This window comes from Anastrepha obliqua, chromosome 5 (assembly GCF_027943255.1).
Source record: "Anastrepha obliqua isolate idAnaObli1 chromosome 5, idAnaObli1_1.0, whole genome shotgun sequence".
Lineage (NCBI taxonomy): Eukaryota > Metazoa > Arthropoda > Insecta > Diptera > Tephritidae > Anastrepha > Anastrepha obliqua.
This window is the reverse complement of record NC_072896.1, coordinates 125,850,281-125,869,317: the sequence shown is the minus strand read 5'-3', so window position 1 is coordinate 125,869,317 and position 19,037 is coordinate 125,850,281. Positions and strand designations below refer to the sequence as shown.

Sequence of the window (19,037 nt, the reverse complement as noted above, 5' to 3'; positions counted from 1 at the left end):
ATTTATATTTTTAGAACTGATGCAGCTTGTAAAGGGTGGTTAAATTTCAAGGGCCGGTGTTGATTTTGAATAAAATACAATTTTTTTAGGAAATTATTGACATTTCTCTTTATTATGATAATATTGGTATGGCTTAATTACGTATGGAACAAAATATCGGCCAAATGGCCGCGGCGGCCTCGGCGGCACACCTCCATCCGATGGTCCAAATTTTCGATGACACTGAGGCATAATTGAGGTTCTATGCCGTTAATGTGTCGAATTATCTCATCCTTTAGCTCTTGAATTGTTGCTGGCTTATCGACGTACAAGTTTTCTTTCAAATAACCCCAAAGAAAGAAGTCCAACGGTGTCAAATTACATGATCTTGGCGGCCAATTGGCATCGCCGAGACGTGAAATTATTTGGCCATCAAATTTTTAGCGCAAAAGAGCCATTGTTTCGTTAGCTGTGGGACAAGTAGCACCGTCCTGTTGAAACCACATATCGTCCACATCCATATCTTCCAATTCGGGCCATAAAAAGTTCGTTATCATCTCACGATAGCGAACACTATTCACAGTAACTGCCTGACCGGCCTCATTTTGGAAAAAATACGGCCCAATGATGCCGCCGGCCCATAAACCGAACCAAACAGTCACTCTTTGTGGGTGCATTGGTTTTTCGGCAATCACTCTTGGATTATCATTCGCCCAAATGCGACAATTCTGCTTATTGATGAATCCACTGAGGTAAAAATGTGCCTCATCACTGAAGTTGATTTTCTTCACGAAGTGCGCGATATGCATTTTTATTTGAACGCCCGTTTTCATAATAAGCCTGAATAACTTTAACGCGTTGCTCGATTGTGTATCTTTCCATGGTTCAAATTGAGTTAGTCTAAAATTGAAAAATGTCAAACGAAATGCAGAAAAAAAAACTTCACGTTTAGGTTCTTTATAAAAATATTAGGGTTGTTCTGATTTTTTTATTTGTGTTTTTTTTTTAAGTTTGTTTATAAAGCGATGCAACGTGTATAAGACTATTAGGGTTGTTCTTATGTAGAAGTTTTTTTCATTTGTGCTTTTTTTCTTTATTTGTATAAGAATATTAAGGTTGTTCTGAATAAGAATTAACATTTTACTTTAATTTGTGTTTATTGAATTTTTCCTTATTTATAAAGCCTATGCCACTTGTATAAGAATACGTGTATTAGGGTTGTTCTTATTCAGAATTTCTAGATTTTTTTATTTATATGTTTTACATTTTCTTTATTTATTTTACTTTATTACGACTTCGAGTGGCAGAAGGTTTTTATAAGAAACTTTTTCATAGCATTAATTTTTCATTGCCATTGGCTGCCGTTACCTCTCAGCAATTTATTAGAAAAACTTTTTCTTTCATTTGGTTTTTCCCATCCCAGCTAAAGTCAAAAAAGTTGCTTTGCGAAAAGTCCTAGTAATGAATTCGTATACACGTCCGCAAGTGTTCAACAGAGTGCCACAAATTGCGTGCAATAACTTGACCTAAATCTCTGGAAATATCTTCAGTATACGCACGAAGCGGTCAACCATCAATCAACAGTAATACGAGTACTACTCAGTGCAGTAGTTGCAGTTATCAAAAAAAGTCCTCATAGTGAAGAGCAAAGCGGGCGAAAATACTTAAGCTATTAAATAACGATTGAAAAGATTTACATTGAATTGATTGGAAGAATTTAAAGAACTCAGCCCAGAGCACAACATCCACAGCTGAGAAGTCTGATAATGCAACTAAATTAGTTGGATCACTCAGCAGCTGGTGATTTTAATTATCACAGCAATAATAAATGAAACCGTTAATTAACGTTTGTAATTAGCTCTTTCTCCACATGCGGCATATGTCCACACTGGCCAAGCTGCAGTCTATTAATAGCTAATGGGAAACTGTTTTATCCAACTACGCCAACAAAAGATATCCCTGAAATAGTTAACTGAGCCTGTTTTGTTAATGAACAAGCAAACGCTTTCACATGTAATTCCCTCGTTGCGAACTCCTGTGTACTTATGTATGTATGTGTGTCTGCGTCCCACTACTACCGCCCAGCAACTGTATTTATCCCTTTACGAACTCGATTATTGCATTAACGTTGACGTCATATATGCCTTGCATTGCATTGCTGCATTTCCTTTTTCTACTGAACTTATTTAATGACGTCAATATTAAGCTCCTTATATCATACCGAATTTGCTAATGACGCTTTTCCGTCCTTCACTCACAATTAGATCTCAAAAGCGCTGTGCATACATAAACATTTCTCCAGAAGCTTTTTGCTGTTGTGCTTCCTCGCTTGGCAATGTATTTGCGCAAACTCATAGTGAAGAAGTTGTGTCTCTACTGAAAAGTCAATCATTTGAGTTCTCATAAAATAAGAGCAACTCTCAATGCACCCAGCATTCAAAATGTGAGTTCATGCCGAATTTTTTTAATTTTTAAGGCACGTTTTTCTATTACCACTCATACAAATTTCAATTTGTATCTTTATACAGAGAAATATAATATATTGGCAAAATTATCTCAGTTGCCTCTTTCTACCGATTGATTTTCTGAGAACAACCTTCTCGTCCTTCAATAAACTTCGATTCACTTCGTATTGTCATAGAATTTACAGCACCAAAACAGATGAAACCCAGACAGACTCATTAATTGTGTGATTAGATAAAGCAGAAATAGGGCCCGAGGTAATGAGGAGAGTTATAGAAGGAAATGTTACTTGCGATATGTTTGAGTCATAACCTTTTTTATGAGATATTTACCGGGTTCAGGTTTATTGGCGTACATTAAGTGCGCTGTAAATTTCATCAAGCAATTTATTATTATTTTTGCATTAACGAGCGATTAAGTGATCCATTCCATGTCCAGTAATCCAAATATTTGGGTCATTGTCGATTTTACTGAAAATCGGTCTATTTGAGGTTTGAGTATTATAAGAAGTAAAGTAAAAGCAAATTGAAAAAAATAATATATTTTTGAAAATTATTCAATGTTGAAAGTTTTAGTATAGAATTTTTTAGTTTTTTTTTTTTTTGTGCTAATTCTTACTAATTTTTTCGAAGCGTTGTACAATTGCAACTAATGCACATAAATGGAAACTAATAAGCAATTTACATTTGATAACTTGTTTTAAGAAGCATTTTAAAATACAATTCTACTCTCTCCATAAGATTTGCTCCCGTAGTATAGCGCATTTACTATGTTCCGCAGTACTTCGTTTTGCAGACGTTGGAACCATATTGCCTATTGCGGTCTGTATTCCACTTATCAGTTACTACTTAAAAATTTTCATACTTATAGGAAAGCGCATTTCAACCGCCGTTTTTTCTCGACACAACTGGCGCAAATTATGATTCGTTGGCTTCAAATATCGAATATTATTGAATTATTGAATTTTCATTATCAAGCTCCGCTTTTACGTCAATACTGATACAATGGTTTTATTCTTGAGCTAAGTATTAATTGGAAATCTGGTCTATATTATTTGAGTTAGGTCACTTTTAACTAATTCTGTAAACTAGTGTGTACGATTTTTATATCTTCTGCTTCGTTTTTATATCAAAAACTTGAAGTGAAATTAAATTAAATTTCCCGAACTGTGCCGAAGCAGGTTTAGACAATTCCATTTCCTATATTTGTCCTCAGTATGTGAATGTATTCAAAAAAATCTCATTCTTTAAGAAAATTGTGATCATCATAGCATATATCTATTACTCCGATAGCTTTTTCTGCAGCTTCTAAAACACCAATAATTCAGCTATTGCATTGTAAGAGAAGCCTTTTAACTTTACAAGCTAAAAATTTGGTCAAAAAACCATTTTTTGGGATATGTGAGCTTGATATTCAATACAAAGAATTTTATGTTGCGATTTAATCAACAGTCCAGTACACGTCAAACTTTCGCTGTATTTTGGCTTTCAGCTGACTATTCTTATAGCTAAATAAAACACGGAATGCCATAACGCCTGGAACGCTAGGTATGGAGTTCAACTTTTAGTCCTCGTAAGAGTTTTCGAATCTTCCTAACGTCCATAGTCACCGCTACAGCGACTACTGGGCTTGCAAGGTATACGCACATTCATTCATACACACATACAAGCGTGAGCAAGTGCCACCACTGAGCGCTTACCTGCTGGCAGCAAAGAGCCAAAGACAACCACCAATGCGTCAAGTGTGAGCATAAACGCTAACAAGTATGGAAATGGAACAGCAACAAAAACGCCGTTGCAATAGCTGCAAGTTGGTCTCTCAGGCTTTTGACTGTCCGCGGCACGAATATAAAATTCAGTTTAGTGTCGGGCTTTATAAGAAATGTTGTGCGGAACGGAAACGTGATTAGCGATTTAGTGTACGGCGAAGTGAAAATATCAACAAAATAAATAGTAACGTGACGAGAATGCCAATATTAACGGTAAAAGTGTCGGGTGCTGTGTGTGATGGGCTGACGGTTGCATGCACAATATTTCCAATATTCTATAGTCTATTTGCAGATATATATATAAATACGAGTATATATATACACTTATGTACTTGTATGTATGCATGGCGGTGTGAGTAACGAAGTAGCGCGTGTGGCAAGTGATGGCCAACAACATTAAATGTGTCGATGGTGGCGAACGATGGAAGCTGGTCGAAAACGGATGGTGGCAAGCAAATTTGCTTCGTTCTGGAGCCTGTAATCATAGGTCTTATCACTATGACAGTTACATTGCAATTTGCCCATTTGGCCATTTGTAGCAGAAGGCCGATTTCAGTAATCTTAATTCCTCATTTCCTTCACGTGCATATTTTCCGCTGATTTTAGCTAATCACATGCGGAAGTCCCTATGCGAAAGGAATGAAAATAAGTGAAATTGCAGAGAAGTGGCAGAGAAGTGCACTTTTAGTAAGAACTCTTCATGTAATTTATGAAGAAGAGCATTTTGTGTAGGAATGACCTTCGCTAGTGCAACGCATTCAATGGCAACGTCACCTCCACAAAAGCATAATCGCCGCACTTGCTAGTTGCACGAACAAAAACGGAGAAAATTAAATATGCCACTGCTTTTGTTGCAACCGTAGGCTGCACTTGTAGGTGGGTAAATTATAAATATAAAATAATGAGAACAGCCTTTAAAAGGGAGGCTTAGGCGTATTTAACAGACTATTTTTCTTACATTCTCAAGTCTGTATGTATGTAAGCGTTATGCCTATGAAGCATTACTGTAAATATATTTCATATCTTTGTGCCACTGCAAAGAACTTCAAGGGTGGTTAGTCAAACGGCTAAACTCAATAATTCCACCTCATATAAATTAGGCTGGCCAGTCAGGTCCACTGTTTTCGAAATTTTTGCATTTCTTCTTAAACATAGCAAATAAGTGAAGAAGTCACTCAGTCTATGAAAAATTTTTCATATCATGGTTTGCTTATTCTTCGATTTAATTCCACTTGCATTGCACATAAATGGCAAGCTTTTTAACCTAATATAGTCTAAGCCAATCTGGAAAATAAGTCTATGCCTAAACCTAAAAAATAAATTGTGCGCCGTGAATTATGCAGAGTAAATTTTTTATATGACTACTCTACGACTCTTCACTTTAACTGAATTTCAATTTTTCACAGTGGACTTGTTTTGAGGAGGTTTGGAGGCTAAGCCTGCTCATATTACCCATGCCAAAATTTTTATAAATAGTAAATACATAAATAAAAAAATTTGGTCGTACGCCTTAAACTATGCAACATCAGTGGCACGCTATCTCCGCATTATTTACGTTTTCAGAAGGTGTTTGTATTTGGTCTTCTTCATAGAAGCACATACCCGACATACCCGCCCTGGGTTAGTGTGTGACTACTATTCGGAATTCAGAGAGATCGTTGGTTCGAATCTCGGTGAAACAACAAAATAAAGAAAAACATTTTTCTAATAGCGGTCACCCCTCGGCAGGCAAGGGCTAACCTCCGAGTGTATTTCTGCCATGAAAAAGCTCCTCAAAAAAATATCTTCGGAGTCGGCTTAAGGGGGGATTCTACTGTAAAAATCAAATTTTCATGGATTTTGTTTTCATACTTGTATTAATTTAATTAGTAAAAAGAAGTTTAGGGTTACATAAACACAGGTCTTGAGTGTACAAAAAAATTTTTTAAATTTATTTTCATTTCAAAATGGCAGCTGTACAGCCGCTCCCCCGAAACGCCTTTTGAAATCTGCCCACACTGTCGCGCATTTAAAAAAAATCTGAAATGAAAAAAACCAAATTTTTTTTATTATATATCATTATTTTTAGTTGTTAAGCCTATTACTTGCAAAAAAAAAATTTTTTTGTATAATTTTTGAAGTTTTTTAAAAAATCGAAATTTTTTTGTTGTCATTTTGTTATTAAAAAAGGGGTTATAAATAATAAATTTTTTCCCACCATAGCTTTAAAAACTAGTAAATATTGCTAAAAATATACTATCAAAGTTTGAGCTTGATATGTTAATTTTTCACGGAGCTGTGATGTGGGCAATTTTGAAAACGTGGTTTCGAGAAAAACACGCTTAAACAATTTTTCATACTTACAGCTTAATCAGCTATTCCTGCCCCATATAACATTTCGTCTGCTCTTAATATTTCAATGAGCATTTTCAAGGTCAAAAGAATCTATAGATATTCTGACATGGGTAACCAAGTAGAAGGTTGGAGTAGGGAACGTCTTATCTCTTGATCAAGCGCATATGACCGTAAACCGCTCGAGCGCTCAGTTTATACCTGCTTTGCTAAAACTTTTATAACTTGAAAACTATTCAAGATTTCTTTTTAAGATTTTCATGGAACATTCTGGAGTTGTTTCTGAGTATGTTTCAACAAAAAGTAAAAAATCGATTTTTTTTAAGTTTTACAGTAGAGGCCCCCCTTAAAACTGTAGGCTCCTCCATTTGTGGAACAACATCAAGACGCACGATACAAATAAGAGGAGGAGCTCGGCCAAACACCCAAAAAAGAAGGGTGTAAGCGCCAATTGTATATATGTAATTATATGCGTACGGTATTTAAGGACAATTTGAGAGTAAAACTAAGTAGCTTTTATGTCGAACCAAATTTAATGAAACTTTACGAATTTTTTGAACGACCTTCGTTTTCTTCTGAATTGGCGCGATAACCACTTAAATTTACTTATTATAAATCTGTAAAATCATTCAATAAAATTTCTATTAGCTGCAGTAATCTGGAAACGATTGCATGCCCGTATCCAATGCTAATTCATATTAACCATAACGGTACCATATGCACCCTGTATATAATATATGTAATATATATACACAACTAATTGTCGTCTACATTTTGTTGGGTGTTTGATCGAGCCGTCCTCCAATTTGTGGAACATACAAAATCGCTCCGATCGGCAGCTGATTTTTTATGAGCCCCATTTTTCATGGCACAAATACACTCGGCGATTTGCCATTGCGTGAGAGGGATACTTGCTATAAGAAAAAACGTTTTCTATAATTTTCTTGTTTCGTGCACAGTGGGTTTCGAGCGCAGGACCTACCAAATGATAGTCAAGTACAACCAATCGACTATCTTGGTTGCCGTACTAAACAATAAATAAATTTCGCTAAATAAAAATCGCCAAAATGGGTTTCGAACTATATTTTTCGGTACCAGTTGTGGTGTTAGCCGATCGCAAAGCCCCTACTGGAGTTTCTACATACTTTAGAAAATTGCCGAATTGTACTGGCACTACAGCGAAAGTCGCAAAACAAAATAATTTTTAAATGCAAATACCAAATACTTGCATTCCCTTCCAACAGCATCTTCAGCTTCTGATACCTTTGGCTTTTTCCAGTTTGCACTTGTAATGTCCCTCTCGTACACCTATGCACTCACTCACACCCGCACAATCACACCCACCTATGCGTAGCAGCATCTTTCGCCTTAGGATATAAAGACAAATACGTGCGTACATAGAAATACACGTGCATGCCTGTATGTGTTTGTGCAATTGTCATTTTTTCCATTTGTTTACTATGTGCAACCACTTAGCGTTATCGTCATTGTTGTTTGTGCTGTTATTGCCACAACTCTTAACTTAATCACAGCTCTTAATGCTCATAACTCATAAAGTAGACGGCATTCCTCCGTTTCTATCCTTCCTTGCTTCACCCTTCCTTTCGGCTCCATCATCACGTCTACGAACGTCACTCCTTCGCCAATGTTACTTCGTCCTTACTCGGCGTTGCTCACTCCTGCTAAGCTCTTTTGCTTTGGATCGATAGTGCACCGAAAGCACGAATGAGCGTGCGAGCAACATAAAAAGGTCTGTGAGCGCATAATAGACTTATGCGTCCTCGGCGCGGAAACGCATGGGAGTGAAACACCCCAGTGTGACACAGCAAAAAGTGACGAGGCGAGGCAAACATGTGATGAAGCGATTAATGGTACTTTAAAATTAGTAGTGAAAGGACGACTGCGAAGTGTGGAAATGCGCTGAGTTGAAGAGCTGGGTAAAAAGTGAGAAAAATATTTAAAGGAAAAAAAAAATGCATCGGGTAAAGAATTAAATATGCGATGTCAATTACATTTGTATGTGTAGTAGAATTGTTTGCTCAAAGTCAGCGCAATTGCCGTGTATAACGGTGTCCACAACAAGTGCAATAAATCAAGTAATTAAATGTGTTCCATTCCCAATGAGTGCTAAAGTGCCAAATGTCAAACAGCAACACCAACAAAAAACACCACCAAAACAACAAAGCTTGCCGCAGTCTAAGAAGAAACATCCGAGCTGCAGAACCAGCACAACAACAAAACCAGCCACGCACAAAAGCAACAATAATAAGACGCCACAAATGACGACCGCCAGCGGATTTGTTGCACCCGACGCAACCGCCAGCTCAGCTGCAACTACAGGCGCCGACTTAAATCACACAGCAACGGAAGCCAAAGAGGTGGAGGCCGTGGATGTGGCTAGCGATGCTTTGTATTGTGGCAATAGCGCGCAACAATCGCAGCAGCAAAAAGGCGAGCGTGCGTTGGCAGAAGATCCGCAACCGCCACCAAGAGCAGCGCCGCGCGGTAACCCGCCAACGCCGAAACCCCGCTCAGGTAAGGCTTTTACAGCCCAAATTGTGGAAAAGTGGAAAATGGAAAGCGGCTAAAGTGGGGCCACCCATTGAAATTAGGGGAGAAAATGTACAAAAATTCGCTTTGCCATAAACTGTAGTTGACCCGATTTTGTTGGTGCATTTTAGTTGCATGTAATCCGTAAATCAACCAACAAAAAAAGAATTGCTTTCAAAGCGCAATTCCGCCCGAAGCAGTCGGGGGGTTGGCTGTCTTTTACTCCAAAACACGACGTAGAAGTCAGGGAAATTTTATTTACTGTTAAGAATCGAGAGCGCTCCGCTCGCCTAAAATATGCGCATTTTCCGTTCGTCTATCTTCTGCAAAAATGTATTGCCTAGCATTAATGCCAGTTGTCGACTACTTGAGGCCCTTAGTAAGGCATGCAGCATGAAACTTGCAACCTGCAACTTGCTGTAATTTTAATGCAATGAGTCGCCTTCAAAGGAATTGTGTGTGTCAATGAGGAGCTTTGCAGCTCGCAGGCAGAGCATTTATCGTCGTTTTAGTTTGCATTTATTTATGCTAGTGAATGTGTGTACATTTCTTTGGCACCCAGGGTAAATACACAAGTAAATGCACACTCTGCAGCACAATTGAGTACAAAACAAAAGCAATGAATGTAGCGAGTCCATGTGACCCATATCTTGGTTTCCATGGCATGGGGCCAAATAAACTAACACACCACTACTTAGTGCACAAGTATGCGAACATACGTACACTCCTCTAAATGTACATGTGTATGTAGATATGTCTGTATGCGCGCTGTGAGTGCTCACTCTGTTCTTTAACAGTCAACTACAGTCGAATATCTGTATGTACGTAAGTAGGTGAATAGGCTTTTTACTATAAAAATCGTATACCACTCTCGCTCCCGCTTCGAATGTCTCTTTGTCTGAAATTGTGTTGCAAATTGCTCTGGGCAAAATGTTAGTCCAAATCATTAAAATTTCATCTTGCCGCATTACTAAAGCTCCTACGCGCTTAAGCAGAAGGAGGTAAAGAGCTGAAGCATTTCAGTTTGCCGGGTTAAAATGCAAGTGCTAGTGTGTGCATATTTGTGGAAAATAATGCGTGTTTCTACCTTCCCACCCAGTTGAGTACTTTCATGTGGGGCCGCTGATTGGCTCACGCGACAAATGCGTATTGATTATTAATTAAGTATAGGCTGTTCACTTATACACACACACAACCGCATATGTACGCATATTTATTTCTATTATTTATTGTCTTTAATTAGGCGCCGACTTAGTGCGTTATTTGCTCTTATTTTTGGTTATGCTTGGATTGGTCTTAGGGCACCTTTCTGCGCCGTTTGACAAACTCATCAACCCAGAATTATTGTCACTGCACAACTTGGCTTCTTATATGGGGTGTTTTTTTAGCTGCAAGAGAACTATCGATATCGATAACTATGATTTGACAGCTGGGAATGGCAAACTGTGTTGACATTTCTGTTCAGTAAGGTTTGGCAAGTCATCATGAATCAATTAACCCCACAACAACGCTTCCAACTTGGGGAAATTTATTTAAAACAAAAAATCTGTTCGCGAAGTTCATAAGGCACTGAAATCAAAAATTAATCAACTAAACATCGACGACATTTGGTTCCAACAAGGCGGCGCAACTTGCCATATAGAGTGCTGATCTATCGATTAATTGATTATTATATCGATTATCATATGTCATCGATTCTTTTTATCGATTATTATACATTCAAGCCACCATTGATGCCATACGGTCAGATTTATTTGGAAAAGTAGTAAAAATTTGGACTGATCAAATGGACCATGTAACTCTAAGTCGGGGCGGACATATGCCGGATATCATCTTCATATTAAAAAATAAATGGCATGAAATGATCTACTACATTATAATTAAAAAAAATACCATTATGTATTGTACATTTTTTATTTTGTGCAAATTTAAAACTATTTAATAGTCGATCTTTAGCTCCTGGGCGATGCTCGACAGTTTCTATGATTTTATTGACATTTCCGACATTATCATATGTTCTTTAACATCAAAAATGCCTTAACTGAATCGACGAATCCAAAATTGCACGTAATTAGATGTTACAGTATCGGCACCATAAACACCATTCACTATTTAACGGCCTGGCTTGCATTTTCGCATCTTCGCCTTTATCAAAGAAAAACTGCAAAATGTGCCGTAATTTCCCTTTTTTGACTTCCATTGTTCACACCCTGTAACTTACAACTGAATGGAACAAACAAAAAACTGCAAAGGATTTTTTTTAGTCTGAAATGTCACCTTGACAACAGGAATAAATTTTAAATTGTTGGATCGATACTTTACGAGATATCGATCACTGCAGCCATCTACCGAGGAAATGATGAGTTTCGTTTAGCCCAAACTAATTCTGTTTCGTATTATCATTTTAAGTTCTCACGCTCTTAAAAAAACATCACACATAAATACAGGGTAGTTCAAACAAAACAAATTTTTTGAATTATATGATATTTTGACACTGTCAGCTTTTACCGCTCGTCACCCTCACTGTCGGCCTGTCAGTTAGTACCTCCACGGAAAGAAACGAATCACTTGGCGCTTGAAAAATGTCAAACAAAAATAATTCAAAAGGAATTCTCTTTGGCCCAGCTTGCATTAGTGCGTATTTTTAAATGAAGTATTGAGCGAAGCGGCTTTTCATTTCGGCCTTTAAATCAGTAAAAAAATGTCCGCATTTGGCGATCAAATAACCCGCCCAAGATTGTCTAGAACAAAATTCATCTGCAAGTGATAATTCCATGTGGAGTGGTCCAAGTATTTTGGTCATTGTCGTCGATTTTATTGAACATTGGCTTATTTGAGGTTGAATTATTGTAAGTGCGGAGTCACACTGTGCGTTTTCACCGGAGCGTTGAAAACGCTCCGGCGCGAAAGGATGGCAATGACGAACGCGTTTGTATGACAGTTGTCACACTATGCGTTGTCGCCGCACCTACCGGACGGTTGCCGCAACTTGCTGCGGCGATGCGGCTTGACCGCAAGACCGGAAGACATCGACGACACAAGTATTCTTACGAATACCGTCACACTGTGCAGTTCAAACGCAGCGTTTTGCAATCATGTTCGATACGGATACATTTATAACTTGCATTCAAGAAAAGCCGGGACATCTTGTTGTGCTTACAGAATGCAGCAGACTGACGCAGATTGTCGCTGAGTGACCGTACAGTGTGACATGTCGATCCGGTGCGGTGAAAACGCATGCGTTTCAACCGCTCCGGTGAAAACGCACAGTGTGACTCCGCACTAAGAAGTAAAGTAAAAAAATTTTGATTTAACATGTTAAGATTTTTGAGATTTGCTTAATGTTGACAATTTTGGTATAGAGTTTCTTAAAGGGAAATTTTTACGGTTATTCTTTATATTTTAATTCTTTTTTTTTTTTAATTTTTAGTGGAAAACATACTTATGTTGTACAAATTTTGTTGTAATTTTTTTTTTTTGCTCAACATTTTTTTTTTTTTCATTTATGAAAAACATGTTTTTTGTAATTTTTTTAGTTAATAGCTCAGACTATGCTCAATAATCCCTGAAAGTTTCATAGTGGGACCCCCATAACTTTTCGTGTCATATTACAATAAGTGCAACGAACCTAGATAGCGACGCTTCGCTCGATTTGCGAAAGGGTGTAATATAGGTATGAGTCCGCGTACTAATCCTTTGCTAGAGCAGTATTTTCTACGTTTTATTGGCCTCATTGACGATACCTGTCGCGGAGCAGAGATTGTGCCACGTACAATTTTTTATAGAGTGTCTTAAAAGAACAAATTAAGAAATCAAGAAAAGATCCAGACCCTTAACACAAATATCTTGCGCGATATTCGCGGGATCGAATGGGAAGCCGTGTGGAAATGCAAAACAGATAAATTTGGCCTCTGCGAAACCAGATGAGCCAGTCACACAAATGAAGTCAAGCCCATAAGTAATGGTAATATTTGATATTCCCAAAATAATAAGAATTTTCTTTATTTTATTTAATTTTTAAGAAGGCACTGTAGTTCTGTACACGTTTTAAGCCACCCTGTATATGCCTAATTGCTGGTATTACAGCATTTAATCGCATCAACTGGTGGTTCTATACTTATGCACTCGCTTTATTTTGGATTTTATGTCCATGGCCGTGAAAAAACTGTAAATTAATGTGAACTGAAAACGCGCTAACGCAGAAAAAGCATAATGTGAAAACTAAGTTCAACGGGTTCTGACCTTTTTCTTCTCTGAGAATCATAAGCATTACTGGCCCTTCTCGACGAAAGCAAAGGGCTTTATCATACATACATATGCACTTATACATATGTATAAAAGTACAAACATTCGCACAAAGGCCCACATGATTCACCCAAGTAAAATTTGTGCTTTGTTAGAGTTTTCTTTTTCATGTGACTTTGCATTTGCTGCCTACGGCTTTGTATTGTATTATTACAAAATCCGTGGTTTTACGTTAGAAATTAACTGGTAAAGCTAGTCATAAAACGGTAACTTATTTACAGGGCACTTAAAAACCGCTTGACGTTGCGTAAATAACGCGCGCTGTTTTTCATGTGCGCAGAAACGAGTTGTAGATAGATAATCAAATAACTAAGCAAATGAAAAAAATTGTTTAAAATTAAAAAAAAAATTAAAAAAAAGTTTGAAATTTAAAAAATAAAAATTAGAATTTTTTTTTTACTATTTTTTTCAATTTCTTTTTTTTTTGCATTTGTCAAAATCTTTTCCATTTTTTACATACAAGTTTTTTTAGGTCAGTAAAAATCATGTTTTATAAATTTTCTTGACATTTCCTAATTTTTTTAAAAAAGAGCCTGTTGCATTAGCTATTTCTTATAATATCAGTGAAAATAATAATAATTTTGTATATAAATCGGCATGTACAGCTGTGTACAGAGAAATAGCACAATTCGCCACAATAACGTATATGTAATAATGATTATTTTTACAGGATGACCTAGTAAAACAGTTATTTTTACACAAATCTAATCTTTTATTTCTATTCGTATCTTATCAAGAAATGAAGAATAAATAACAATTCAATATCCTCAATTATAAGGAGTTCGAAAAATCAGAATTTATGATATTTTGAAATGGAAACTGAAATAGCGCACTTTTACCGATCTGTAAGGAAATCAGAAATTAGTTGTCTCAAATTGATTAAATTTGTTCATTAATTTCTTATCTGATTATTATTTTTTTTTTTTGATTATCCATTATTTCTTAAAAAGGCTTCACACCTACCAGGTAAACTTTCTATTAACTTTGGGATATCTCCAAAGAAATAGAGTTCGACGCTTTCTGTACTCCTTGCCATAGTTCATTGGTATTTTTAATTTTTTTTTTTTGCCCAACATTATTATCCCAAATATCTTTGCACAGATTTTCAATGGGGTTAAGTTTGGGGCTTTGTGCTGGCTAATTCGGTACTGAATTTTTTTCTTTGGAAAGCCAGCTGAAATCTAGTACTTGCCGTATTCTAATGGTTTCGTAAAAAATCTCCAACTCTGTCCCCAACGAAATTTGTCTCTGCTGCCATTGTGGCAATCATGGATAGGGAAAAGGGTTGACCTAGCATTTCAGAAACCTTAGGTTCATTTTTTCGACTAGGGAAAATCATTTTCAATTATTACTATTGATATATATTTTCCCAAAATCGTTCCAAATTACTTCCTAGTAAAAGTAATTTAATAGTTAAAAATATCTGAACAATAACTTATATACCTTGCATCTTGATAAACAAGAAACCACAACAGCTCTCTATTCGAACTCGAAATAGCAGCTAATTGCATCAAAAACTGGACAACTCAAGAAGACGTCATGTGCAAGGTGGCTGATTAGTTTACTTACTTTGACATTATCACAATCTGAAGAGACGATCTCAAACCTCCTGTGTCATTGGCCTGCTCTATCCAGACTTACCATTTTACTGTTTAGGAGGGATACGGACAAGTTCCCCACTCATCACAATGGACCATGAGTCTGAGTTCTAAGTTTTAGTAATTTAAAGTAAAATGAAATATATAAAAAATGTCGTTAACGAAAAAATTATCAAAAACCAATACGAATTTCGAGCCTCTTTAATCTTACATTCGTTTCCGAATAGAAGGCCTTTTGTAAGCCCACAGAAAGGCTCAGCACTAATTAGAGACATGTTTGCCCCTTTTTCGCGACTCGTTTTACATTTAAATGAACCTTAATGCCTACATAAATAACAAAAATATATCAACAATTTGAAGTATACTAGAACCAGTTTGCAATACAATTTTGGAATGCGTCTCTAACTTGGGCAGTGTGAATGAGTGCTGCAATCGTCCTCAGTCCGGCCTTTTCGCGAAAGTTTCTGGACCATTACTTCTTCTTCCGTCCTATGCAGTGCTTGCCTTCTATTTTTCCTCCGACTATGATTTAGGCGGCCGCCGTAGCCGAATGGGTTGGTGCGTGATTACCATTCGCAATTCACAGAGAGAACATTGGTTCGAATCTCGGTGAAACACCAAAAATTAAAAAAACCTTTTTCTAATAGCGGTCGCCCCTCGGCAGTCAATGGCAAACCTCCGAGTGTATTTCTGCCATGAAAAAGCTCTTCATAAAAATATCTGCCGTTCGGAGTCGGCTTAAAACTGTAGGTCCCTCCATTTGTGGAACGACGTCAAGACGCACACCACTAATAGAAGGAGGAGCTCGGCCAAACACCCAAAAAGGGTGTACGCGCCAATTATATATATATATATATATATATATATATGATTTAGAGTATAAGAGCTACTCAGTACCTCGAATCATGTGTCCGAAATATGCGGTTTTGCGGCGCTTGATAGTTAGCAGCAACTCTCGTCATTTTGGGTATCTTCTTCAAACTTTTGGGATATGATTAGTGTAGGGTATCTTAAGTAAACGACGACAGCACCACATCTCGGAGGCTTATATTTTGTTCATTGTTGCGATTTTCAGAGCCCGTGCTTTTACTCCATACAACAGTAAATGCCACAAGTAATGTAACAGCTTTTTATATTCAAATCTCGGTTAGTTAGAACTTTGGTGACTACAACGCACTGACTCGTAATAGATCGGGATATCTTTTGACTTATAAAATCGACTTCAGCTTTTGTGAAAAATGCTAATACAGATATATACAGATAATACTAGATATATACTCGTATATTTTCCTCTTTCATAATTTAACTAATCTTCCCAATATTACAATGGCAAAACTACTATAATTTTTCAAAAACATCATTTATTTGGAATACAATTTTAATTGCTTCCTTTTCCTTTCACTTGCAGTGCTCCCACCAACCACAACGCTAATGACGACAACAACGCCAGCAACCACAGCAACAGCACTAATCAATTCATCAGCTGTAACATCAAAAACAACAGCAGCAGCAGCGACAACAACAGCGCCAATGGAACATGCAACAGTGAATGCACTGAAATTGGCTGAGAACATGGAACCACACACAACGCCGCGCTCCAAGCAGCGGCTAATCAAAGTGGATTTCTCGCTGTTGCAGGTACATACACACACACACACAAACATAAGCGCATACATAATACTTGCAGCGCATACTTGCGCTCCTACGTTATGTTGCAGTGGCACTAGGCCACATTATTTTGATAATGAGTATTTCAGCGGGAACCGGTACTTATGCAACACTGAAATTGTATAGTTAGAAAGGCATCGCGCGCATACTTGGCTCAATCTGCAAATCTTGAAATTTTATGTTAACCAGTAGTTGATCGTTTTTGTGTGTGCATGGCTGTGCGCGTCAGTGCAGGTGAACGGTGTGCCAGTTGCAACTTGAAGGGCTGCACTCCCACGCACATACACACCGGGCACATGCGCATGCTCAGACATTGCGAAACGGCGTTGAATTCGTGACATAATTCACCCATTTAATTTTCCTCGCACATGAAATAAATCTGAATTTTATAAAATTGCAGTTGACCTCGTGCGTGTGTCAGTGGTCGTGCACGCAATACTATTTGCTGCATATGTGGAAGTAAATATTAGCTGAAATTCTAAAATCAACTCCAACACTCCCCAAACCCTCAAATTGCAAAGAAACCACCAAACCACTTAGTTGGCTCAACGAAATTCAAGCCGCAGCAGAAAATCTTCGATCTTCAATCAAAATGAAAGCAAACCCATACATGCAAATGCATCAAGCAAGTCAGTGCAAAATTAAGTGCAAACTAATTCCAAACTTTCAAAGACATTTTAAAGGTAAACTCTTTGAACTCCTGTTTCTACTCGAGCCACCAAAGTAGATCACACGGCATCCATGCATGCAAACATATATACATTATATACTTACGTGTGTTCAATGACCCAAAGTATGCACACTTTGTCAACGACAGCCAGCCACTTTGCGGCTTTGACCAAATTATTTTTGATAAAATCCGTAAACAAAATGATTGAAAACCGAAATCAAGTGAAAATAAGTAAATGTCAATGGTAATCGATGAAAAGGAATGCCTCTTTGAGCATTTGCAAATTAATTGTAGAAAGCTTAGCATTTACTGAAGAAAAAATGTTCATAGTCTGATTAAAATTGTTGCTGATCGAGCCATAAGTAATTGTAAGCAAATGTCAATTTTCCAGTTTAGACGGTTTAGAAAGCTTAGACTGCTATAATATTTTTCAAAACTTATATGTAAGGTTAAAGTTTGCATTCCTCTTCTTCTTGATTGGCGCGAAACCCGCTTAAGCGATTTCGGCCGAATCTAACAAAGCGCGCCAGTCGTTTCTTTTTCATGCTAACCAGTTGGACCCACCAAGTGAAGCCAAGTGCTTCTCCCCTTGATATTTCCAACGTTGAGGAGGCCTTTCTCTTCCTTCTTCTTAGACCATAGAAAATATGGTTAATAACTTTGTTCAAATCATTTATGAGCTCTAATTTCAAAATTACAAGAGGTAAAATATTAAATTCCTTCAATGGTTTTTATTGGTAAGCTGTAAAACTGTAGAGCTTCTTCTCTGCGTGATCATCATCATAGTTTCTGATTAAACAACCCAGTCTCCGTTCCAGCGTACAACATTTTTCATTCTCCAGCATTGCTGACCAGCACCAGATTAACAGTGCACACCGATCTTACAGAAGGGGAACTGAACTTTTGGTCTTATGGCTGCCACAATGGGTGCCGAATATAACTAAATATTTCTATAGGAGTTGAGAGACGTGGAAGAGTTAAAGTTCATTCAACTTCGCAACTCCGGTGAGTGGGCTTTAGATTTCTTCGAAGTTGTGCACAATTTAAGCACAGTATTGCTGTAGGGGCTGATTACATGCGTTAAAAGATCGTAATGGATTGAAGACATGTTGGGATGAGACTAGAGAAATATTTTCTAGACTCCTCTGGGACGACAAAGCGAACCCTCTTTTTATGAGCCGGCCTGGTATACCAAACCTCCTCTTCAAAATGCTCGATCTTTTCTACGTGTTTCGCAACTCGGCTTCTGCAATCTCATTAATCTAGATAGAAGTGGCAGTCGGTCTCTAAACTAACCACTTAGACCACTGCCGATCCATTAATATAGCAGGGCAACCATTTTTAAGGTTCGCATGGGTTCGCATGCCGATTTTATGTGGTGCACAAGAATTGGTGATCTTTATAATCTACCCAGTCTACCCCAATTTGCCTAGTTTTATAATGGCAAGGACGTCGGACATAAACGCTTAGACATTTAAATGCTTACGCTTCTTTTTACTATATTTTACATTGCGTGGGCTCCCATCTTTCAGCGACTGTGCTGTACATATCTGCAACGGCTTATCATCTTCATTTGTTGTTAGTTGACAATTGATTTTATCTTTTTCGCGGTACTCGCTTCTTAAGATTTACCACTGACCTGGGCATTATGCCAAAACGTGCTGCATAGACTAATGATCGCCAAAGTTTTTTTGTAATAGTGGTT

The 19,037-nt window shown here is 37.4% G+C and overlaps 1 protein-coding gene across 5 annotated transcripts in view; it reads left to right on the top strand.

The window, feature by feature from the left end:
- Positions 1 to 19,037, top strand: part of LOC129248302 (protein spire) — a 194,037-nt gene that overhangs the window by 164,136 nt on the left and 10,864 nt on the right. For all 5 annotated transcript variants that reach the window (XR_008582609.1, XM_054887796.1, XM_054887795.1 and 2 more), the window contains one exon: positions 16,403 to 16,632. Coding sequence is in view for 4 of the 5 variants with exons in the window: in XM_054887796.1 (XP_054743771.1) it covers positions 16,403 to 16,632 (230 nt within the window). In the remaining variant the exon portion in view is untranslated. The remainder of the gene's footprint in view (positions 1 to 16,402; positions 16,633 to 19,037) is intronic.